The 27,272-nt window shown below is 36.8% G+C and overlaps 1 protein-coding gene across 3 annotated transcripts in view; it reads left to right on the top strand.

The window, feature by feature from the left end:
• LOC107709086 (receptor-type tyrosine-protein phosphatase F-like) overlaps window positions 1-27,272 on the top strand; it is a 120,868-nt gene that overhangs the window by 7,052 nt on the left and 86,544 nt on the right. For all 3 annotated transcript variants that reach the window (XM_016513489.1, XM_016513488.1, XM_016513487.1), the window contains exon 3: window positions 22,682-22,870. In XM_016513489.1, coding sequence (XP_016368975.1) covers window positions 22,682-22,870 — 189 coding nt within the window. The remainder of the gene's footprint in view (window positions 1-22,681; window positions 22,871-27,272) is intronic.

Here is a 27,272-nt window from a genome sequence, read left to right as displayed (position 1 = left end):
TATTGTAATATATCTGCGCGGTAATCTGGGGAATTGAATAATTCAGTTAGAGGAAGGAAAGTTGTGGGTTTATACGATGCCAAGTGTGTTGAAAGTGGGCCACTAAATGTTCATAGCCACGGATCAGCAGGTGGGCTGAACCTGTGCAGGAATCAGGTTTGTAGGTTAGGTGTTACGTCTGTGATCTCATTATTTTGGGAGCATCATTTCTCACCTGTCCTTTTGTGTACTTCAATGTTCTCATCCACAGACTAGCAGATTTTCTTGGCTGGTTGTTACCAAAGTGTTTTTTCTCAAATTTGAGCAGCGTGTATTGACAGTTGCATGCTGGAACACATGGTTCTAATCAAGCATGAAGATAAAGCACAACACGACAATAAGAATAAATCACTAATTATGTTGCTTCTGTTGAGGGTTTATTCATTTGTTTTATTGCATAATCAAGTCTTCTCTTCTTTGAGCCCGTTCTCCTTCTCTTCTATTTTCATCTTGTTTCTTTTCTGAGCATGTTCTGTTATTAAATCAATTTTTTTTTTTCTTGTCTCATCTCTTCTCTGCTCTTCTGTTCTCATTCTGTTTCTATTCTCTTCTCTGTTTGTGAATCATCTCATCTTTATTCATTTGTTGTTATCTTTCACATCTTTCCTCATTTTGTCTCGTTTCACTTCTCTGGCTTGAGTACACATGGTGATTCAATATAATTTTGCAGTTCTTTCTTTGAGTTTTGCAGTCCCGTTCTTGCTGCTATAACAAATGATTTCACCTGAATGCCAAAGAGAGTCTCCCCCAAAGGGATTTCACTGCAATGATGCTATGCATGCTAAATCTGAGCTCAAGAAGAGCAAGGCCTTTTCGAGATCTCCTGAAAATGCACTGCATGCTCCACCATGGAAAAGAAAAACTCCTCTTGGTATCTTTTCCCAAAATGACAGGAAGTGTCAACTAGAGCGCTGCAACTTATAAGTGACATAAATGTAAAATTTGTACACAGATGTCTCCCCTGACAGAAAGCCAATATATAGCATCACTTTCCCTGCATGCAAATAGATGAGGTGATTCAGACAGGTAATTTTATCCCATAGACATTTGCAAATGTATTTCTCGCACTAAAGTCATTCCTTATCGGCAAACATGCTCCGCAGACAGACTCCATCTGTTTACTTCTCCCCGCCGCTCGCCTGCTTATGTCTTGAAGCTGTTAAAAAGGCCTTTCCAAAGATCAGCTAATGCGTATAACAGGGCAGTGGGCAGAAATTACAACATGCCATTTCCATTTTGGCGTTTCACACACACGGAGTTGCTGATCCATGACATAGGTTTAGTTTCCAGTGGTTGGCAGTGGCCCAGTCCCCCACTGAGCTGAGTTAGACTTTAGCAAAATATCAATTACTCAGCTCTCCATCAGTGGTGTACTGCAGCAGGGTAAACACACACCTCCCTCCTCAGCATCACACTGGGCTACCTGCCACATCCACCTGCAGGAGACATTTAACACTAAGTGCAGCTAAAATCACCGTCAGAAGAGTGTGTGTGTGTGTGTGTGTGTGTGTGTGTGTGAGCAAGCGTATGTGATGGTGGATTGGTAAAAGCTGCCTGTTTGCACAAGCTGGGCACAATAGATTATCTATCACAATAGATTTCTTTCTTTCTACCCATCTATCACTGAAATGTTTAACATATGAAGTAGGGCTGGGAAAAAAAAAAAAAACTGACAAGCTACACAAAATCGCGTTCAAAATCGCAGGCGATTCATTGTCGATTTTGAACGCGATTTTGTGTAGCTTGTCAGTGAACATACGGCTCTGTGTAGTAAATGCCGCTCCATCTGAAAGCACGTGCTGGAGATTTACTACTAATCACCAGAAGCGGCTTTACTGATGAGATGCGCATGAAAATCGCATTCGATTTTTTGCACAGCCCTAATATGAAGTAAAACAGTAAAACTCATGTTTTTATGAGACAAAATTATCTATCTATCTATCTATCTATCTATCTATGTGCCACTATATAACACTGAGTAGTAAAGATTAGTATTTATCTGCATATGTTGAAAAAGGCCACACTAGGACACTGCTCCCTGCCAGCAAAAACGTTCCAAATATGTCATGAATATTCCATATATCATCCAGAACTATAGAGTGTATGTGTTTGCTGATTGGTTAAAACCCATCATTTGCACATATGGCAGTTATGTGAAATCACTGTTGTTGTATCCACACTACAGAGCGATTATAAGCCCAGTGTTGCAGAGAACGAAAGAGCCAGACGAGAGAACAGACAGAAGGTGCACCTGAAGCTGGAGGGAAGAGTTGCTGACTGATGTCTGTAATCAGAATGTGCAGCGTAAAGAAATATGAATGATGAAGATTACTCTGTACTACAGCTCTGGTAAAGGAGGACTTTCTCATTAGTAGCCAGTCCTACAGTGTTCATAAACACACATGCACACGCTGCTGCTGAGTAAAGAATATGCATAAATAATCAGCATTACATGTGAATGTGCGCAGCTAATGAGGAAAAAAAATTAACTTAAATGATTTTAGCAAATGGCTGCAATATAACAAAGAGTGAAAAATTTAAGGGGGTCTGAATACTTTCCGTACCCACTGTATATCCCATCTTCTGCTTCAGATGTTCTCTTTTCAGCTGGTTACAAATCTTTATAAAGTACTGGGCGGTACCATAGTAAAGTGATGTTTCAGATATGGTAGTTTTATGTATAGGCTACCATGATACATTGCCAGTGCATTCACAGTGCACCATGGTACAGACATGTAACTCAAGCTGACATGGCTCATTAATTCAGTTGTTTATTTGTTTGTTTTCTTTGAAGTTCAGAATGTCAAGCTAACCTTCATCGCATTCTCATTAAACTGCCGCACTGAATCTGTGTCTTCCTCGCCGCTGTAATCTCTCTGTGTTAGTGTGGATGTTGTTTGATCCAGATGAGAGGCACAGAAATGTAGAATGCTTGAAATCTTTTCCTCTAAGCATTTCGATTCTCTTCTCCACCTTAAATTGATCTGAGACCGGGTTTTGAATAATTGACACTGGAGGTGATACAACAGAGGAACACTTCTCATTTCACTTGATATTGGGACTAAATATACAGAGGAAGTGTGTGCCGGAGCTCAGAGATAGCATTACTTTTACTCTGTTTCAACACATATCATGTATTATTGAAATGAAAAAGTTTGCACATTAGAATTTTCTTTGGATGAAGAGCCATGTATGCTCTTTCAATCAGTCTTTTTCAGAAACATCACGTCTAAAGCTTCATCAAAGCATGAAAACTTCTGACTGAGCATTTGCAGTATAGTGAGAGTTCACTCAAAATGAAAATTCTGTCATCATTTACTCACCCTCAAGTCTGAATTACTTTCTTTCTTCAAATAAACACAAAAGAAGATATTTTGAAGAATGTTTCAGCTGCTTTTGTCACTGAGGTTCACTGAGTTTCAAAACAAATTTGGACACCATTGACTTTCATTGTATGATTTTTTTTTTTTTTTTACTATTTTACTATTTTAACATCTTGGATATACTATTGTAGTTTTTGTTGATATTTTAAATTAGATTTTTTTTCTTGTATTTTTTGTTTTCAGTTTCATTTTCAAGTTTTGTTGTGTTTTTTGTCATTTTTATTAGTTTCTTTAAAACATATGTCTATATACTTTTTATTAAGTATTAGTTTTTAACTTATTTAGTTTTAGTTATTTTAGTACTTCGACTTAAACTAAATGAATATGCTTATGATAATAACGCTGGTTCCACAGAAGAAATAAAGTCATACAGATTTTAAACAATGACAGCATATGTGATAGTGAAAGAGATGCAGATATCTTCTTTTGAAATATGCAATATTCCTGTGTTATATTAAAATATTTATGGTTAATCATTATGTTGCCTAATGGATTTCCGTATGGCAGTGACGATAGGCCCTGAATTTAATTCAAGTTTTATTGGATTATAAATTCTAGTTAAAACCTTATTGCTTGTGAACATGTCATGCTTCTTAAATGGTTACCAATTTAATATGTCTTGTTAATCTGTTACAGACGTTAATGATGGTGAAATTAATCCAAGATATAAGCATATGTGTGTGTGATGGGTTTCTTATCAGGTTTTAGGCCGTTCAAGCACTTAAACCCTGAGAGGACATTTCAGTCATATTTACATTGGTCAGTAATTTTAAATGCTCAAAATGTTGAGCGTCATCAGCCATGGTCATAAATGAAAAAAGAGCTTCAATTTGGTTTAATTTCCCTTAGGATGTGTGAGGTATGACCTCACATCACAGACCGCGGCTCAGCTGTCTTACGCTCAAAGCGATGGTGTCAGTGAACGCTGAAAGAGATCCTTCCAAATCCTCCAGACTGCTTTTCACAGTAGAAACTGCTTTCCCACAAACATGTACAATCTCACGTATGTTCAGACCCTCAGGCCAGAGCGTTGGAGATGGTACGGTTGAATCTCACGAAAACATGTTCTGGTCATGTTAAATCCCACAATCAAAGTAAAAAAGTAAGATTTATTTATTTTAAATTTTTTTTTGACGATGACCATGTAACACAGTTCGTAGTCACGGGAAGAAGGAGGCGGGAACCGGCGAACATTTAAAGAAAACTTTAATAAAATAAACAAACACAAAATGAAAGTAAAGCGGCAGCCCCTCGCGGACGACTGCCGCACACAAAACACAAAATAAACTCCAGGCCTGGTCCTCTCTCGTCCAACACTGTCGTCACTCCTCCTTTTATCCTTCCGGAGCTCCTCCGTGGGACTCGAGACCGGTGAGTGGCGCAGGTGTCGCGCATTAGCATGTACTCCACCGGCCTCGCTCCGTTCCCACGGCTCTCGGCCCCGCCCCTCTCGTCACAGACTAATTTTTGTAGCATGTTTTTCACCCAAAATTTTGAATGCGCACAAATGTTTTTTATTTATTTATTTTTATTTTTAAATTTAATTTTGCTTGATGGCTTTGTAATTCCATTTTACTTATTTACTGTATTATTAGTTTGACAGTTAACTATTTTGATTTTGGAGCTTAATGTGACCCAGACATGTTCTCAGCAGGTTTTGTGAGATTCCTGGCCCATAATGTGTCATTTTGAACTCTGCTCCGTGTTCTGCTCTGATTATTTTCTCTGTAGATGTAAATGTTTGTGCTGAAGGTGAAAAGCTGGTTCAGGGTTATTTACAAATCCTGTGTGTCTTGCTCTTAGTCTTTGCTATCTTTTATTCGAGGTCATTCTGCATGGCTGGATGGTATTGTTATGATCATCCTTTGCTCTTCTGGAACCCTTGTTTCAGTCCTTTGAGCAAATAAGAAAGTAGAAATGGAAGTTCAAAGACACCGAGATATGAAAGGAGTACACGTCTGAGAGGGGGCATTGGTTCATTTCTTTGCTAGCTTAGCAACACAGCAGTGTGTGAAGTAACCACAACAGGACTAGTAATTTACCCAGCCGGGGTGGAATCGGTCTGGCAGAGAAGCACTTTATTAAGGAGGCAGTTAGCCATGTATTCGTTCAATTGTTAAACTGTATGATTGAGATGGAATAGCCTAAAAATGGACCATGTCCTGGCTGCTCAACCGGTAAACTAACTACCTCATTGCCTGCAGTGAAATATAAAGTGGAATTTTAGTGGTTTAATTATAGTGGAAAGTCTAATATTTTAAATGAACTGCTGTAGTAACACAGCCAATAACACCTGCATTCAGAACAACTTGTTTTCAAGTCATTGTCTCTGTATCTAAAGTTCACTGCATTGTTACATGCATCATTCACACCACATGCATGTTTGATTATTAAATATTTTGCCTCCATTTTGCACATTTAAATCCCCCAAATCGGCACAGAAAATATGAGTCTAAGTAACTCTTTAGTTTAGCAATGAGAATATTGAAGATTTCTTAATGCGGGACACCCACATGCCTTTAAAAATGTGTTAATGACTGTAATATGAGATGGCATTTAAACCGTTGTGAATGTAGCGTCTAATTTTCACATGCTCCGTCTGTTTCGGAGGCGCCAGTGTGGTGCCATGGTGGAGTCCTGACCTCTGACCTGACCGTCCACCTGTCCGTGTGTCCTGTTCAGTAGATTCACGCTGAGAAATCCAAAGCTAGAGCTGAATCCATGTTCATTTCAACAGCAGAAGTTCGTCCAAGAATTATTGTCTTATTGACTTACTGTCAGGCAAGAGTCCACAATTATAAATGTTAAAATAATTTTCTTTTATGTATAGATGAAGTTGACAGAAACATACAGTCACTAGACTGAGCGATGTGTAGAATTTTGTCAGTGACGGATTTTTAAATTATCAGTAACCAAGATTTAGCTTGTAAATAATGCAAATGTAAAGGTCAGTTGTGACTCTCTTCTGCTCTGCTCTGCATTTATTTGATCAAAAATACAGTAAAAACTGTAAAATTGTGAAATATTATTAAAATTTAAAATAACTGCATTCTGTGTGAATATATTATAAAATGGCATTTATTTCTGTTATGCAAAGCTGATTTTTCAGCATCATTACTCCAGTCTTCAGAGTCACATGATCTTCAGAAATGATTCTAATATGCTGATTTGCTGCTCAAGAAACATTTCTGATTATTATCAATGTTGAAAACAGTTGTGCTGCTTCATATTTGTGATACATTTTATTTTTCATGATGCTTTAATGAATAAAAAGTTCTAAAGAACAGTATTTATTTGAAATAGAATCTTTGATCATTTTAATGCATCCTTGCTGAATAAAAGTATCAATCTTACTAACATCAAACTTTTGAATATTAGTGTGTATATATATATGAGGAAAAATCAGTTTTATAGCTGGTAATAAATATTTTGGGCCATTTTTTTAATCAACAATGTTGAAACCGCTGCTGGTCCACCATCTTTACTTTCAAGAAAGAAAAACCCAGATTTGTACATTCAGGTCCTTGATAACTCTGTTAGCAGTCACTGGTTGTGTGAATCGGGCACAAAATGATTCAGTCCCCTCTCTTCTGTGTATTTGATTACCTGGTTACTGTAGGGAGATCCTGTTACTGCAGCGACTATAAAAACACATAAAGGCTTTCATACATACATTACACGCTATATAGCTCTGCCCACTGTTCATGAGCACAAAGTGAAGGAAACTCTATAGGAGTCCTTTGAAATTCCATAGGCTTTTTCAGCGACTTATGTATTAGTGGTGTCTTCTGCTAATTTACAATGTAGAGAGGGTGTTAACCAGAGATGGCCTCGAGCACATGGAGATCGTCGCAGAACAAGTGTACTCGGTAACATAGCTTGTTATGTAAGGAGCAAAAGAGAAGCATGCTGGGTAGTTAGCGCTGCATGTCGCCTCTAAAGCTCATCATTAGACAGTGTGTTGCCATCGGCCCTGAGGCTTTCTTTATCTCTCTCTCTTTCTCTCTCATTGCTCGATCTTTTCTGTTCTTCTGCACTCTGTTCAAGGATGCATACCTGAACAACGTGCTTCATCTCGCTCTGTTATTAAACCGTTACATAAAAATAACATCATGGCAAAATATGTTTTTGCAGCTAACGTTCTGCAACAGTTTTTGAAAGCTCGAGGGAAGAAGGAATTTATGTTTTGCACTGCAGACGTTAATTTTTTTGACGTGACGTGTAGCCAAGTACACTGTCCCACACTTGGAATTAGTGCTCTGCATTTAACCCATCCAAGTGCACACACACAGCAGTGAGTAGTGAACACACACACACAGTGAACACACACCTGGAGAAGCCCGGGGAGCAGCTGGGGATTCGGTGCCTTGCTCAAGGGTCTCACCTCAGTCGTGGTATTGAGGGTGGAAGAGAGCGCTGTACATTCACTCCCCCCACAATCCCTGCCGCTACCGAGACTCGAACCCGCAACCTTTGGGTTACAAGTCCAACTCTCTAACTATTAGGCCACGACTGCCTTAAGCTGCTTTAAGAGCGATGTGATTATATTTCTTTCCTGATTATCCTTTCTAATAGATGTGGCATTTTTTTTTCAAGGTGTATTTTAAGTATTGGCTGATCTGTCAGAAGATTTGTGTGGTTATATAACCTGTTTAATGGGTGTGTGTGGTTTTCGTCCTGTCTCAATGCGTGCCGCAGGAGAGCCGATGTGTTTGGAGTTTCAGACACATTTGTATGCTGCAGCTATTAGCCAAGAGAAACTGCAGTTTATCTTACAGCAAACAGGCCATGCACACACGCACAAACACACACACACAGCTCCGTAGGGATGCCGGGGCCTGATAAAGAAGTAATTAAAGCTGCTGGATTTCTTATTTCAATAATAACAACTTATTTACCAGATATTTTTTTTCCTTTTCCCTACATACCACTGACATTGAACAGTATTTGTTCATTTATTATTGTAGTTTGTTTATCGATGTCCTAATTTGTGTCAAGGAAATTTTGCATCTTGTTTTGAATTTCCCCAGACAGTCTAAGGAAGTTCTGGAGACGGGATCACTGCTTTCCTTTCAGGTCAGCCAAACATCCCAATCCCAAACCAAACCAATTACATCACATGCACTGCAAAATAATGACTGTTGCAAATTAAACTTAACTTAAAGTTCCCCTGCAGTCACTAACTTGTCTTTGATATCCAAATTACATTTATATCCGTGGAAATAATTTCTACATGCCTTAAAATGGCTTGAATATAACTCTACACACTTACCTCTTTTAGTATACGTGGAATCATTAATATTCAAATTAGACCCTGCCCCCACTCAGTCACACCAGCTACACCGTCTACACATTGGCAAATGGCAATACTGGAGTAAGTCAGCCATATTTGTTTAAACCAGAAACTGATCCTAAAGAAAAAGAAGAAGAGTGAATTATATAGGCTCATCTACAAGTACGGAGTGGGAAAACATTTTATATATCGCTCTCTACAATGTTGGGCACGTAACGGTAATTGATATCATTAGCCTTTGACTTGACTACATTATCAAACAGCTAATAATGTGTTGCTAATGTTACACAAACCACATTCCCATTCACCATCTCAGACAGCTCTTCTAAAAATCAACATCCTTAGGTAGAAACCCCACGAGTTGGTTAAATGTTTGTTACGGTAGGAAACGGGCTGTTTTAAACTGCCTTTTTGAGTCTGTCTTTGGTAAACTGCAGTCTCAAGGTGGTGACTGATGGTGTATTTGCTCATGGTTTGTCTCGAAGCAATTTTTTTTTTTTTAAACAGACAGACGTTAAAAAAACATGATTTTCACCACTAAAATTAACTTACATTTCACTTTGACTAAACTTACAATTTTAAGGCATGAAATTTTTTACAGAGTGGGTAAAACGGCAGGTCTAAAGCTGCACACATGCAGACACGAAACACACACAATGAGAAATGACGGATCAGCACAGGATGATAGACACAAGGAGAATAAATAGGAACCAAACGAGGAGGCTAACGAGGGAGACACAGGTGGAGCAACTTAAACAATAACGAGGTAACAAGATGGGAGGGGCAAGACAATCGACAGGAGAGAGCACATGGCAACAGACAAACACAACACAAGCCATGTGCTCCCAGAACACAGTCATCTGGTGGCCCTCCTGGGCACACCCGCTGAAAACTGTGACATCAAGTTTGCTTGTTAATGAAGGGGCAGTTGTTTTCTTTCTTCATATCTATTCTTTCATATATATTTTATATATTTAAATTGGGGGGGAAAAAAAAAGTGGCTGGTTTAATTTCATACGGCATCCTCATCTGTTGTAGTCTATCTCAGAGTCCATCATAATGCCAGATGTAATGTTGGGTAGTAGTCAAATCTGTCACTTATGAGCAGTGTTACTTTTTATTTTATAAAATGTATATATAATACTGAGAGTAGCACAGTATTTGAGTTGTTGACATGTTTTTTAGCAAAAAGCAAAAGGTTTTAGTAGTTCACTTTAATGTACATCACTTTTTTGTACATTATAGTCTCTCAAATAATAGATCATAAAAGATAGAATGCGTAATAATTATACAAAAATTATAGAAATAGCTTTTTAAGGGTTTTATATGAAGTATAGCTTGTCAAACTGCAGTACTCTGCTGACACATTGTACATTTGTGACTCAAGTGAAAAAGATTAAGTCATGACATTTTTTTGTCATGATTCACCGGTGAGAAATCTTTAAAAGTACTACAATACCAGGAAGGAAGATCGGGTTGTTGATGTTTGCCTGCCAACCTCGCTCTGTCTGCACAGCGTGCGTGAATGCGCTGATGACGTATCCTGTCTGCGCGAACAGGGTGTGCAGAGGTATGCAGATACATACGTTGACAGGCAGGTAGGAAAGCATATTAAAACGCTCGGACCGAGCTATTACTTCGTTACAATACACCACTGGGTACAGAGGTGTACCTTTTGAAATGATGCCAGCCCAGATGCCAACTTTGAAAGCTTTTGTGCCCTTTTTCTCAAAGTGTACTGTATATAGCCATTATGAATATTTTATATATAGTTTTATGAATTGTTTATTTAATTTGAATTGTTATTTCATATTCTTTGCTAGAAAAAGAGGCTGATGATCTTCTGAAAGATTGATGATGAACATTTTCTGAAGGTTAAGCACCTCCTGTCATTGACCATTTATTTAAAAAAACATAGCTTCAAAACCTTTTGTAACCTATTTTATAAGAAGTGCCTAATGATGAACACACAGTGTGTAATAAAATCATGCGGATATAGACAGACAAACGCTGTCTCTGTTACTGCAGTGCTGAGACTCAGATTCCCAGAGTCACAAACAGCACCAACCAGCAGCTTCAGATGGAGTCTGCTGACTTCTGCAAAGCTCCTGGGAAGATGCTTCAAAGAGCCAGCTTCAAACAGCAGCTATTAAAGGCTTATTAGTTACTGAGATACCGTATGTGTGTGTGTGTGTGTGTGTGTGTGTGTGTGTGCATGTGTGTTCATGTGTGAGACAGATAGTTGAGGGGAAAGAATTAACAATGCAAATAAATTCTGCTAACTAATTATCCTTGATGAAACGGAAAGAAGGTCACCGCGGCGATGGTGGCAGGATTGACAGAAGTAATTTGCGGGAGCGAGGAGAGCAGGACGAGGCCACGCCCTCTGACATCCCTCTCTCCAGACGCCCGCATCACTGTCACTGACACTTTCTGATGTGCTGTTAGACGGGAGACAGCGAACTTCTGCTCTGCTTAATGTGGAACATGTTTCCTTCAGGTCCTGCTGAGGGGTTTGTGCACGCTAATCCTTAATAATAGCAGACAATTATGAATCTCATCTCTACGTGAATAAATGCACAGTAATGATAATTCACAGACCAATTATCTATTTTAACATTTCTATGTTGAAGTCTTGAAGAAAAATAAAATGAATCACTGATTTGGGTCATCACTAAAATTGTTCCTGCACAAAGCTTTGTCACCATGTTTTTAAGTTATGTACACTGAAAAATTACATTAAAATAATTTTCACACAGAAATTACTAGTAAATTAACAGTTGACAAATTAATTGAAACATTAGGTTTTTTAAGTTGAAAGACTGAAATAGTATTTTCATGTTAAATGTACTCCAATAACCTTTGTTTTATCTACAATTAGGTCAAGACTTATTTCACTAAAAATAACACATAGTACACAATACAAAGTCATGCTTTGGGAAAATCTTGATGACTCTCTCAAATCAGTCTGTTCATTTGTTTTGAACCAGTTCATTAAATATACTGATTCACTAAAATGAATCAAATATCCCAAAGCTAACGCAAGTGTTATTTTATTTTAGTATCATTGATTATAGTTTTTGTTAATATTTTGAATAAAGTTTGTTTTTATTTTCTGTTTTCTTTTTAATTTTGTGTGTGTGTGTACTTTATTTGGTTTTAGTTAATTTTGTACCTAAACTACAAAACGAATATGAGAAATGTTACCTTGGCCAGTGGCTAAAATATTTTATTTTATTTTATTTTATTTTATTTTATTTTATTTTATTCGCTGTATCTTTGTTTTTGCATGCATGATGTGTTGTCTATTTATTTTCTTAATATTTCACAGAATATTTGATATAATTACATTAGATTTCGAATGCAAACTCACAGCTTGGAAGACAAAAGTATATGTATTTTTCTGTGCTGCTGTGGATGTAGTGTATGAAAGACTGGTTCCTTGAGTCCACACAGTGGTAGTTGAGACAGGTACAGACAGGTGTGAGACCATCTCTCCGTTTAATATATCCCAGCTCTGTCCTTCTCCTGAATCCCTACTTACCCCCTCACCTCTGTATCCTCTCCTCTCCTCCTCTCATCGCCATGCAATCTGTTTTTTGTCTGCCAGGAGGAAGATTTTATTAAAAGCATTCAATTTCCCCAAGGGGGATCCTGACTGCTCCTTGATTAAAGAGGAGATGAGAGGCTGCGTGAGGAAATGTCAGCCGAACGAGGGGCGGCGAGAGGTGTGTTGTGTTTGTTTTGGTTGGTCTGAGTTCATGTAGTGTTAATTAAAACAGCAGTAGCTGGAGGATGTGATCTTGTCCCGGGTGCGCTCCGGTGGGGATCGGGTCCTTGATAAGGTGTGCATGTCCTACCCGAGAAACTCTGCTTAGGGATGATAGCAGTATTATTTAACAAGGGGCAGGAGGTTTCGCCTCCCTGAAGAAATTAAATCTCCACAGTTTAATATTGTTCATGTTTGGGGTCCTGCTGTTAAACTCTATTAGAGCTTTGCATGGTGGTCTAAAGACTCGCAATGCAGATTTAGCATCACTTGGATAATGTGATAAATGTGTTTGGCAAGTTTATATAACATAAATAAAGTCATGGAAGGCTGTGCATTACAATGTTATTTTAGTATCATTGAGATACTATTATAGTGATATACTATTTTTTACTGTTACTATTTTTTTAACGTTACGATACTATTACAATTACTATTACTAATTATATTTTTGGTGTTCTTGAAAGTTTTAGTAATTTTGTTATGTGTTATTTTTTTCCATGTATTAGTTATTTTATTTAAATATGTTTATATAGTTTGTATTAATTTTAATGTATGTCAAACTAAATGCAAACGAGAAACTTTAAGGTTTTTAAAATAAAATATTTTATTTCAGTTAATGTTTGTTTTATTTCAATTTAGTTTTATTTAACTAATGGCCCAGATGCATTATTAAGTGATATTTTTGGGTAAAGTGTATTAATGTTTTTTGTTGTTGTTGTTGTTTTTGCAGTGCAGTAATTTCTTACATCTGTTTAATTTCAGTGCAATTATTTATTTTATTTTCCTGTCACAAACAAAGTTATTGCATTAAAACATCACAGCATCATAGTTGTGCTAATTGGCCTGTTTCAGTTTCAAAAAATCAACACATTGTGATTATTCATTACCTTTGTTTTGGTAGTGTATTAATGTTTTTTGTTGTTGTTGTTGTTTTTGCAGTGCAGTAATTTCTTACATCTGTTTAATTTCAGTGCAATTATTTATTTTATTTTCCTGTCACAAACAAAGTTATTGCATTAAAACATCACAGCATCATAGTTGTGCTAATTGGCCTGTTTCTGTTTCTCAGTTAAAAAGCATTTGTCAAAAAATCAACACATTGTGATTATTCATTACCTTTGTTTTGGTGGTGTAAGAAATATTCCACATATGTTTTACTATATTGGATATTAATTTACCTTTCAGGCATCTTAGATAAACTGCTAAAATTACCACTGAGATAAAAGTCATATGATTTTAACTTTTAGTGTATCTGTCTTAAATCCGTTTTGTTGCTTTTAATCACACATAAAGTCTGATCTTTACATCCTAATATGATTAGATTTTTTTTTTTTTGGAAATACTTTTCATTATGAATGGTCATACTGAATTTCTGCAGCTGTGTCTGACTCATTTACACTCTCTTGAGGCATCATACAGAATGATGGTTCGGACACAGCATAAGCATGAATGTGTAAATACAGTAATGTTTCCGATGCGCCCACAGTAAGATTATGGGCACGAGAAAAGGCAAAACATTTATTTTTTCTCTTATTTTTCGACAATCACAGCTGTCTATTATGTTTCTTGAGATCTTGCTGACATTTACGTCATTTCTAGGATAACCAATGCACTGTACACATACTGGACATTGACTACAGTGTCAGAACAAGCAGATCTGATTGTAACAATGTAACAATCATTCCTAAAGATCCATTTTATTAACTGTAACGAATATTTACTCATATTCGGCTCCTGGGGATTGTTCATTTTGGTGCATGTGAATAAGTCAAGGACTGTAGGATTAGCATGTGTATTCTGGCTCATGTGCACCAGCATTGTTGCATGTCTGAAGCATTCGCTCGCAGCCAAGACCTGTGAAATCTTCCAAAAGTTGTAAACGATCTGCAGGACCACCTGTCATTCCGGACCGAGAGAATGTGTGCATGTGTGATTGTGAGAGGAGACTATGGAAAGCCATATGGGTCAGAATTCGCGTGCTTTTCACCGCCGTATCAATATTAAAATGCCGTTTTCATAACGCCGCTAGGCGTTAAATAAGCGCCGTTAGGCGATAAGTTAACGGCAGACATTGCTCATCTACATGGACACACCTCTCATGGCTACAAGGACTCTACGGCAAGTCGGAGCATCCAGTTTGCAAGAGCGCGAAGATGGCAAGTACAGCCCTTGCAATTCTAGATATGGGGGGGGGTATAATGGTAATAAAAGGTAAAATAATAAATAAATACATATTATATTTATATAGAATATATATATAAAAAATAAAATGTAATGACATTTTGGATGTATTTAATTATAAATCTCTTTGTAATATATAATAACAGTCCAGGGTCACATATGTGTTTAATATAAATACCAAGGAAAGTCAAGTCACTTTTATTTCTGTAGTGCTTTATACAGTACAGATAGTATCAAAGCAGCTTCAGAAGGATAAACATGAAAATAACTCAATCAATTATGGAAACTCAGCTATGGGGACACATTCAGATTCTGCTGTAAAGCAGCTCTAAAAGACTATAGTGTCATTATTTAACTCAAGTCAGCTGACTTCATCAAAGAAATACAAATCGATAGTTGTGATACAGTACAGTATAGAGCTATAAAATTTATGTGGATTGCAGCTCAAGTCATTTTGTCTTTCCCAGGAATTCACAACCTAGAAACATTAGACAATATCCTCAGGACCTAATGTCACATTGTCTCACGTCTTTTAAATTCAGCAGAGCCCGGCAGCGTGAGACACTCTCGACGACACTCGCTGTCTTCCCCTGAGCAAATCCTTCCCTCTGTCTGTCTGCGTTACAGGTGAATGTGACTCTTTTTTTCATTCGCTTCCAGAAATGTCTGAGAATCCAGCAGGTACACTGAGCCAAAGAGCTCGTCACAGTAACACTCGGAGAACAAAAAGCCCCAGTGTGGAGGCGTCCCATCCCTGCTCACACACACCAGAGCTGGGCGGGCAGGTCATTGTGACACATGTCCGACTGAGTGGGCCACTTCATTATGCTTCAGTCAACACACCTGACCCGCACTGCAAAGGCATTCTGGGTAGTGCGACAGATTTCAGTCTGCATTTTATACAGTCTAAGTCTGAGCGGTTTGACACTAAAGGTGCTGCAGTAGAAATGTGTTAGTGATTCTGCTACATACTATTGATACAAAAGATTGGGTTTGGTAGGAATTTTTTATGTTTCAGAGTGAAGTCTCAAATGCTCACCCAGGCTGCATTTATTTGATTGAAAATACTGGAAACATTTTAAAATATTATTACAATTAGAATAACTGTTTCCTATTTAAATATATAGTAAAATGTAATTTATTCCTGTGATCAAAGCTGAATTTTCAGCATCATTACTCCAGTCTTCAGTGTCACATGATCTTCAGAAATCATTCTAATATGCTGATTTGCTGCTCAACAAACATTTCTGATTATTATCAATGCTGAAAACAGTTGTGCTACTTCATATTTTTGTGGAAACGGTGATACATCAAGATTTTTTGATGAATGTAAAGTTTAAAAGAACAGCATTTATTTGAAATAGAAAACATTATAAACTTTCACTGTTGATTAATTAGATGCATCCTTGCTTAATAAACATGTTCATTTCTTTAAAAAAAATTTGATAGAATATTTCTTATTATTATCACAGTTGTGCTGCTTCATATTTTTGCAGAAAAATTTTGTGCTACATTTTTTCAGGATTCTTTGATGAATAGAAAGTTTAAAAGAACAGCATTTATTTGAAATAGAAATCTTTTGTAACATTATAAACATATTACTGTTTTGTTTAACACATCCTTGCTGAATATTAATTTCTTTAAAAATATATATAATATTTTGGGTAGACAGTGTAATAATGCTATTCATATTACAAATACAATTTAAAATAAAATATATTTGATCAGTTAAAATGCATTTTTATAAAAAACATTTATCTTAAAAATATTTATTATCAATTTAAATGATTAGCATAAAATTGTAGGCATATTATGTGAAACATTTTTGGTTTGACTTTATAGCAAAAATAACTGTATCGTGATTAAAAATGGTGGTCATGCCACCCATTTCTAATAGAGATTGTAAAATATGATTGAGACTATGCAATATGTCTAAACAACAAGGTGGTTGGATCCTCAGTTGTCAGTTTAGCTCTTAAGAAAGAGACTAACATGGAGTGCAGTCATGTGTTTGCTCTTGGCAACGGCGATATGTACTGACACACTGCTCATCGTCTGTTTTACAGAGCGTAATATGTTCAGTCTGGCTCTTTTTGATAATCTCCCTGAGGTGATGAAGTTATCAGGTAAGACAGGGATGGAAACAGACAGGGAGAATGTTGTCTTTCATTTGATTTCCTCCAGCGGGTGAAGATGGTTTGTGTTTTCCTGGGAGTTGCCGTGGCAATAAGCTTCCACGAGCGGGCGACGGTTTGCGAGCGAGACGGTGAGGCGTGTCGGGACGGCGTATTCTTCGCGGCTAATTCTCTCTGACTGACAGCCTGTCAGCTCCGTGCGATTCCAGCGTTCAGGGATTACAGGGTGGAGGGAGTAATCTGCAATTTCACAAATTCCAGCGAATAATCGCAGCAGCGTTTAGGTCACGTAATACGGCGTAATATTTCCCCCTGACTAATTTGTCAGAGGTGAGCCAGTCTGAATTCTGTTTCCAGCTCCTTGCATGCTTTAATTAAATATCTCAGTGTTAAATTACTGTGGGAATATCTGCGGTATCACGCGTGCTGGCGTCATCGCTGTGAGCTGGTCAAAAATGCGGTGTCGTTGTCGGCATGGCTATTTGTGTCACCCTGTTATTGGAGAATTAATAAGGGTGATTGAGTTTCAAGGGCTCTCCTTTATTATTATTCTTTTCTAGAGCACAAACGGAGGTATGACATGTTTTCTTCAGCCATTAGATTCAACAAAGGGCTTGAAACAAGTGTTGGGGTTGGATACGAAAAGTCTCCTGAGAGCGGGACGTTTAGCGACCTTTCCGTGTGGAGTTTATGCCACTAAATAAACTCAAACTGACGTGTGAAACCCAGATTCAATAGCCATGCTTCTGTTCAGTTCTTCAGTGTGTTTAGGTTTTAGAGCACTTTGGACGATGTTGTTGGCACAGTCTGCGCATTTGCATTGCTGCGGGGCATGAAACTTCTTTATTTTCAGTGTTGCTTGCTAAGGCAGGCAAAAAAAAAAAAAAACACAGATTGACACAGAGGGACCTGAGCCTTATCTGGGGGGCCAGGATATCAGAGACTCGGGGTGTTGAATTGGGGCATTAAGCATCCAACCACAACACCCTAGCAACCTCATAACACTGAACTAAACAACACTGAGGATACCTGAGCGAGGACCTGGCAACCACACAGAATGCCCTGCCATTGTAGCATAGACAAACACCACTCACATTTTCTTAAACAATGTAAAACGCAAATGCTTTTATTTGTTCTCATTTTAGTTAGAAACAGAAGAAATGTTAATTATCTAGTAGGGCTGGGTAAAAAATATTGATTTCTCGATTTTAATCGATTCTCATTTTTATGAAACTATATCGATTATGTCAAACATTGTTGCGCGCCTCCCATCCAATAAATTGCAGTAAGCTTTGTGATTTGTTACTTTTGATATGAAACAAAGTCTCAGATTTCAAATTCTGTTCATTTTATTACAATGTTCAAATATTAAATGCCATTTTGGCGCTGTTTAATGTGAAGTGACAGATCGCTGTAGCGCCTCGGATAGAATTGGCAGCATGAACTGATCATCTCCTCCACTTTAAAAGCAGTTACCGCATGAAATAAACATGAATGAACATCCGAAGAAGGTATGTTAAAAGAAAGAATACAACTTACTGAAATCCATCTACTGTCTCATGTAATCGCTCAATCAGTGTTTCAAACACGGAAAGACGACAATAGCTTGTAAACAATGTCACGTAACGTCACATTTACTACAGAAAAACATCTAGAGAGGAGCATTTAGCTAAATATGCACCATATAACATATTCATTATAATTATTTTACTGTTCTTCAGTATTTAATTTTATGTTTGAATAAATCCGTCAAGTTTTTGTGACAACCACCATTAAAATGTTTATATTTAAAAAAAAAAAAATGAATTGGAGTAGAAATATAATTATGTAATTTAATGTTAAAGTTAGTATTATAACTTTAATATTACAAAGACTTTATTGAGTATATTTTAAGTGTCTGTACACAAATCAGCAAATTTCAACCTTCCATATTATCGACTGTCAGGTATATTTTACTGCATTAGTTGAGAGATTTTTTTTTTTCCTTGAGAAAATTTGCCGTGTCCTGTACCTGATATATATCCAAAATAATCAATATTGAATCGAATCGAAATCAGAATAGAATAGAATCGCAAGCTTGTGAAGGATAATCGAATCGAATTGTGAAATTTGTGTCAAAACCCAGCCCTATTATCTAGTCAAATCAGTCATGCTTTGCAATAAAGTATATAGTGTTAATGAAGTTACATTCTAAAGAAAACTAAATGTTTTTTAAAATAAGTTTGTTAATGTTGCTTAAAATAGTTCTTTGTCATATTTATGATCATTTGTTTTAGGGAGAATTTGATCAGAAATATTTGCGCTCATATTGAGATCTCTGATGTTTGGTTACCAATATTATTTTAGTATGTATATATACTATAATAGTATTTATTAATATTTAGAATTAGCTTTTATCTGTTATATTTAAATGTTTTAATTAATTTAAGTTTTAGTTTAAGTTAGTCATTTTGTTATATGCCTTTGTCATTTTTTTATTTAATGTTTGCTTTTTTAAATTTTTGTGAAGTTTTTTCAATGAATTGCCAAGGTAACATTTATTTATTTATTTATTGTTTGTTTGTTTGTTTAAAAGTTTAAGTTTCTCATCTAATACTTACCGTATTTTTTTTTTTAGCTATGTTTCAATTAATAAAAAAAATAATAATACTTTTAATAAACAATATAAGCACTGTTACAGACTTTGGCATCAAAAGCAGAAGACTATTCAAAAGTCTTTATTTCCTTCATTTAGTCTCATTGCTGGCAAGGAGAAACAGTTGAGATCTCATTTGTGATTTCTTTCTTAACCACTACACCAGCCTGATACAATAATACACAGTAGTATCTGTCTCAAACCCTCCTTCCCCTTTGGCGGTGACCTGGAATGGACGATTCCTTCAGAACATGGAGGTGTATCTTTGCTGCAGCTGGTGTTGGTTTATTCCCACTGGGGTCTATTACCAGACCTGCGTGTCACACAAAGGCCTGCGTTGCATAATTGCGACCCTGCTGTGTGACCCTAGTCCTTGTACCTAGTCTTTCGTACAGTGCACCTTCCCAACAGAAAACAAACAGCAACAAAGGCAGCTCCTCCAGCAGGACGAGGTGTTCCTCTGGTGCACGTTCTCACACATCGAGAGACAGACCGCAGGCCCTCCAGGGAGTCTCCCTCGCCTCATTTGGGCATATTCTCTCGTTGCAGGGCTCATGCTAAGCTCTTTATGAAGGCTTTCCCAAATTCTCCTTCTATTGTCTCTCAGAGAAACTCTCCAGCTGTAGTGTAGCATAAAAGAACCATCCTGTGAGAAAACGAAACTTTAGTGCTTCAGTGACACTGTAGTTTAACCACAGAGGAGTCCGGTTTCATCATTGTGTTTGCGGTGGAAAACCCATAAACAGTGTTTAACTGTTTCAGTGCCAAAATGGAATTTGAGATGTTGGGCTGCATGTTATGTATGTATATGTATTTATTTTAATTTATTTATTGATTGATTATGATTGGAATTTGAACCACTGTTTATTTATTTATATTCTTTCTTTCAAATCATGATTGGGGTTTGATCTGAAAAAAAAAAAAATCATAAAAAAATTTCATTTTCATCCTTAAAACATTAGATATTTTAAGTGTTTTTAGAGCATAATTATTGTAATTGTAATTCTTGTATTTTTTTAGTATAATATAATAACATGTAATTAGATGCTTAAAACTAGAAACTTTTTTCTAATTAAGTCTAAGAAGGATAAAATATATTTTTTTTAAAAACATGATATTTTTTGCATTTCAAGTAGAATATTTAGATATTTTCCTAGAAAACAAGACAAAGTGCAATGAAAGCTGATAAATGTTTGTTAAATGTTTTATCCTTGCTCTGCTGCCTGTAGAAAGAGTTGCACTCTTTATTAGTGTTCACACTTGATGCAAAAGTGAATCAAATGGAAAATCCAGATCCTCTTCAATTCCCATTCTATATGCAATCCTAAAGCAAATCAAAGTCAGGGCAGCTCTCAGGATCGAGTTTACGTGGAGCATTATTAAATTGATTTCACATTAATAACCGCACTACTGTATGCCATATCAGAGTTTTGATGTTATCTCTAATAATTGAGCAGCCCTTGTGTGTTGGTAAAGCTCAATTAGTGTACGTTCAGAGAATGGTTAGAGCATTTAGTCCCGTGTGTTTCCTGTCTACACCTGCTGTTCTTAATGATGCCGATTTGCATAAAGTTGTTTTATCCTCCATTATCTTCTAGCAGTTAGAGCGCGGCGGCCGCTGGACGCTGTTTGCTTTCTCTCTGATTGTGCTCATCCGCTCCTCATTTCCCATTTCAAACATGCTTTGAAACACTCACAGCACATTTTGTAAAGTTCCGCGCTGTTCCCTTCACTTGCCTCTCAACCACATATCAGAGAAACAGAGCTCTCTGTCTCATAGATTAAGTTTACATCTTTTAATGACATCCATCTCGAGTAATTGAAATCACAAGTGGACCGCGCCAAATGCAAGTGTAAATGGGGTCCCAAAGACACATTGTGATCTGATCGTTCAATCTGCTTATAGAAAAAGCACATACTTAATTTTTTCTTTAAAGAAATTAATATGTTTATTAAGCAAGGATGCATTTAATTAATCAAAAGTGACAGTTTATAATGTTTTCTATTTCAAATAAATGCTGTTCTTTTAAACTGTACATTCATCAAAAAAATCTATATATGTAACGGTTTCCACAAAAATATGAAACTGTTTTCAACATTGATAATAATCAGAAATGTTTCTTGAGCAGCAAATCAGCATATTAGAATGATTTCTGAAGATCATGTGACACTGAAGACTGGAGTAATGATGCTGAAAATTCAGATTTGATAACAGCAATAATTAACATTCCACAATATATTCACATAGAAAAAAAAATTATTTTAAATTGTAATAATATTTCACAATATAACTTATTTTACTGTATTTTTGTTCAAATAAATGCAGCCTTGGTGAGCAGAAGAGACTTTTTTCAAAAACAAAAATCTTACCAACCCCAAACTTCTGAACAGTAGCGAACAGACAAAAGAATCACCCAAAAATGTATATTTCTCACCCTTATGTTACTTCAACACCTGTGTGACATACTTTATTTGAACACAAAAGAAAAAATGTTGGGTCCAAACAATATTGGACCCCATTGACCTTCATATAAAGAGACACAAAGAAGCATTTTTCAAAATATTATCTTTTGTGTTCCACAAAAGAAAGAAAATCATAAAGGTTTGGGACGTCATGTGGGTGATTTCATTTTTGGATGAACGATTCCATCTTTCTTATAACTGACAACATATTAAGTGATGTACATAGTCACACAAAATGCAGACCCTGAAAATGCACGAAATGCATTTGAGATGCATGATAATACCAGGTGTAAGTGGGGCCAGAGAGAGCAAGAGCTTTCCATGCCCTCTATAGTGCAAAAGAAGCATGTGAAAACAACATGTAATTCTGCCTTTGCATTTCAGCAATATTTAGTACCTAATTTAGTAATGTCAGCATTAGACTTCCTGTAGTGAAACTGTGGGTCAGACAGAGCCAGCCGTTCTGTGAGGTGTCACTATAGCCAGAGGGAAATCACCCCTCTCACCCTCATATATCCATGACCAGAAACACCACGGGCAGATTAGTCGCGCCTCGCCCCGCTCGTATTTACATTAGCCGTGGATTTCACACCGTGATCTCTACTCCACCTCTGTGTCTTACAGTCATGCATTTCAGCTGCTACAGTCCGATCGCCCTGGGTGGTCCTGCGGACAAACATTTGGAAGAGCTATGCTTTAGAAAAATGCACAGCTTATCGTGCAGTTCAATCATGTGTGCTGACGCCTCTCTCTTTGTTGTTTTGTGTGTGTGTTTTCCAGAGGACCAGATTCCTCACGGCTTCCCCACCATAGACATGGGCCCGCAGCTGAAAGTGGTGGAGCGAACGCGCACCGCTACCATGCTCTGTGCCGCCAGCGGGAACCCCGACCCGGAGATCACCTGGTTCAAAGACTTCCTGCCTGTCGACATTAACAGCAGCAATGGACGAATCAAGCAACTCCGTTCAGGTAAAAAGAACTTTGTAAACACACAAAAGGCAAACAAGCTTGAAGAATAAACTATAATGAGCGCTGATGACGATTGCGAACATTGAAGCCGGAGGCACCTGCTGACCGTGAATATTTTTCTAACCACCTCTTTTTTTTTATCTCATTGACAAAGACAATAGAGCACAGCAGTGAGCGGCCACTTTTTTTCCAGAAGATTTTTCCCATTCTTTTTCTCCATAGGGATTTCAGAAAATTCTTCAATAAAGAGTTCCAAGGCTTGAACCAAAGCAGCTCCCAGATGAATCGCATTGCAATATTTGATTCAAAGCGCTTGAAAGTATTTGAACATTTAAAAAAAGCCAACGGTACAAGGCTGTGTGCATATTTCATGAGGGAATGATGGGATTGAATCAGAAACAACAGTACAATACAAAATTATTGCCTGTGTAAGATTTTTTTTCTTTTTTAAAGAAATGAATACTTTTATTCAGCAAGTACACATTAATCTGATCAAAGGTGACAGCAAAGACATTTCTAATGTTACAAAAGATTTCTATTTAAAATAAATGCTGTTCTTTTGAACTTTCTGTTCATCAAAAAAAAATCCTGAAAAATTAAATGTATGTAATGGCTGCTGAAAATTCAGCTTTACATCACAGGAATAAATTACATTTTAAATATATATTAACATAAAAAAAAACTGATATTTTAAATAACGTGATAATGAATAATTTGAATAATGACTTAATTTGAATAATATTTCTCAATATTACTGTTTTACTGTATTTTTGTTCAAATAAATGCGACCTTGGTGAGCGAAATAGACTTTTTTCAAAACCTGACATATAAAATACCACATGCTTGGCTTTATTATACAAAATATTCAGGGTAGTGCAATTTTTTTCACTGTGAATTTGGTAAATCACAATGTATCATCATTTAACAACCTCAGAGCTCATAGTAAGTCTGTGTGGAAAGGTTTACATTCGCTAAATCTCTATGGAGGAAATGAATGGATTTTTCACTTTTGGAATCCTACTATTGCTGCGCATTTGTACGATAAGTGACATTTCAGTTCCAAATGAGCCTTCGGTTTCATTTCATGTCTTAAAGTAAACGGAAACAAACAGGAAGACAGAGTGGCTCACAGTTATTATTCACATAACCCTCCGGTTAGGACACACAAACATGATTAACATGACAGTACAGTGATTTGTTTTGATTAGAATCATTGGCCCTTGTCAACGATCATTTCCTGCGTCAATCGTCAAACAGCTCCATATTTGTCAAATTATTCCAGGTCGGCCAATCCATCTCGCAGCTACCAGACAATCACATAATTTATTTGTTTGGATACAGTCCATTATTTGATCCTAAAATTAGCTTTGCTCTCCAGCCATTAGCACAAAGGCTTTTTTCTATTAACGAATGCTAATGATTTCGATTCGTGACCTTTACAGAACACCTAAGAACAAATAGGAAAAGCACTCATGATTCAATACCTCCCGCTTCAAACGGAACCTTAATCTCACTGGAACATGTCATTGTGCACGAGTAATTACCACCAGCCTCGCCAAAGCAGGTGATTCTGCCCTGGACACCAATCAAGAATCTGTTTACAATGCAGGCTGGGTGATAAGCAGACAGGGAGACTGAATCTGATAAAGAGAGCTGGGATATGAGAGTGTCTCTGGATTGTAATCCTGCTTCTCTCAATATAAACGCACGCAAGCCTCTTACACGTGTGAGCCAAAGGCCGTTCATTACTGTGGACCCTTTTCACATTTAGGGTAATATTTTACCACAGTTAGGTAAAATTCTGCAGTGGTGAATGCAAACTACATCAAATATATTTATTTTTTATTTTTTGTTGTTCACATTTGCTCCAGTAGCAAATAAAAAAATCCATAATAGCATTTCTATTACTTTCCAACAGAGGAAAAAAATATTGAGATTGATTACGGTGGTCAGAAGAGAGAAGGAGGTCAAAGGATGTCAAACACAGAGTTTGCTGTAATTTAATGTCAAGGTAATATAACACATAGTGTTTTTAAATGTACTTAAAAGTTTTTAACAATGGAAATACAATATTAAGAACTTTTTCTAGATTCTCTAGAATTTTTTCTTCTTCTAGATTTTAGATGTTAATAATCAGGGCCTAAAACTAACATTTTCCAACACCTGCCATTGGCCAGTGACTTTAAAATTTACCAACTATAATTTTTTATTTTTTTTTACTGGCCATGAAAATGTATGTGCATTATTTCATTATTTTTAAAAAAAGCCAGAACAAATTGGGGAAACACATCTAATTGTAATCTAATTGTAGCGATTCAAACTCACAGCGCTTACGGAAATGTCATTTGTGTGGAGCAGCATTTAATGTGAATCGCTCCGAGCCATTGAAAACACTGTTATCATGAGCAGCTCATGTGAAAAGATCACAGCGCTTCGCTTTGAAACACGCAGCACATCAGATTACATTACAACACGGTCTATGCAATTTGATAATTGCACTATATTGCATTCTCAGGCATTGTTAGAATTCATTTTAAAAAGGTTACCGGCCAACTGGCAATTAACAGTTTTTGATGCTGTTTTTTACATGCATTTGGTGCTTAGCGAGTGTTAATTTTAGGCCCTGTTAATTACTGTGGAAACGCATCAGTCTTTGAAAAGGGTCCATTGTTCAAATAAAATTCTTTATCATTTCTGCAATTAATTTTCAGCAAAATTTGTGCCAAAGACACGAATGATGCCTCAAAAAGATCAGCTTCTTGAGGTGTGTAATTACTTTTATAAGCAACCGAAAAAAAATGTATCTGACAGATGATAAAAAAGCGCAAATCGCATAGACATGCGTTACCGATTTTTACCCACTACGCCACGCTAAGCTCTCAGGCCGAGGTGATTTATGAGGATTGGTGTGCTTATGAGAATCTTTATATGTCGGACTGATTATTGATTTCTCCTCAGTAAGATAATGGATGTCCAGCTTAGCTGCTGTTTAAAGTCTTAAATACAGCCAGGATTGATAGCGACTGTCTTGGTGAACTCTTACTACCAACTGCAAAAATTAACACATACTCAAGTTTTCTCCCTCTAGCCATAGTGAAGATATAGTAAAGTCTTACTATTCTTCATTATGCTCGTGCTACACTGCAGACTCACCTTAAAGTCCTCAATCCTGTCCTGTTCTGGGCATCCTGGGCTTTCTGAGGGTCCCAGTGTACGCAAGGCTCGCTGTAAACTGCTGATGGACCACAATCCACACAGTTTACAGGGGCTTCCTCGTGTCTCTGACCCCCTTCCCAAATCTGCACTGTTTTCACATGGTGGAACGGTTGACTTATGATCCAGATTGACATGAATCTTCATCATAGTCAACAGACTCCACATGGACTCTTTTTGATTAAAATCTAAGGCAACTTCACATATTAACATATTGCAAAGTATCTATAAAAAAACACTCCTAGGCATTTACTACAGGTTTGTACATTGTAATTATAATATGATTTTGGTCAGAAAAAAAAAACATGTAACAATGAAATGGCAAGTATCTGGAGCTTTTTCAAAGTTAAACAAGTCTCTTTTGAAATTAATAAGACGCAAGGGTCGGTCAATGCATTGAGACTGAACTATCACTTTGCAGTTTGCACAAAAAGGTTTTCTTCTGTGATGCTTCAGACAACTCTATTTATTTAGCAAAGCTGTGGTTAAATTCAAAGGCCAAAGTTGTGCTGGAGGTAGAATGTGCAGCACTGTAAAAATAGCAAAAGACCCTTGTGCAGAGAGAGATGAAATTATTACTGGCTCACAAGAATGAGTCATTTAAAGGCCAAAACATACTCTAAACAAGTACAGGTACGTGAACTCTAAACTCGAGTACAAGGGATGCTATTGCAGATATTACTGTAAACTCTTCTTCTATGGACACTACTGTCATGTTTGCTGTGCAATTTAGTTCAAATTAATGTTTTATAGCCAACTACCTAAATAATAACACATCTATTTTGATTGCACAGACATTTAGCACAGTAACTCTTTTGAGTACTGGAGATTGAACATCATATATGTACAACAGGACCATGCATACTTGCATATTGTATGTTTCTGGCCTGAAGCAGCAATGTAAATTCATAATGTGAATTAACACACACTGAGAACAGAAGAGCCGAACGTGTTCTGGGGAAGATTGTAAATGCCGCTTCTTAAATAAGAAATATTTTTCTCCTGTTCATCTTTCCTCTTCTCTCTCTCTCTCTCTCTCTCTCTCTCTCTCTCTCTCTCTCTCTTTCACACTAACAGTTCTCTTTAATCTTATTTGCATTCATATTACCTCACCAGGTGGTACACCAATCAGAGGTAAGAATGCTGAAAACAGAAAATATCCAAATGCGTCATCATTCGATTCCTCTTT

Source organism: Sinocyclocheilus rhinocerous, unplaced genomic scaffold (genome assembly GCF_001515625.1).
Source record: "Sinocyclocheilus rhinocerous isolate Xijiao unplaced genomic scaffold, SAMN03320098_v1.1 scaffold835, whole genome shotgun sequence".
NCBI lineage: Eukaryota > Metazoa > Chordata > Actinopteri > Cypriniformes > Cyprinidae > Sinocyclocheilus > Sinocyclocheilus rhinocerous.
This window is presented reverse-complemented; position numbering and strand designations above follow the sequence as displayed.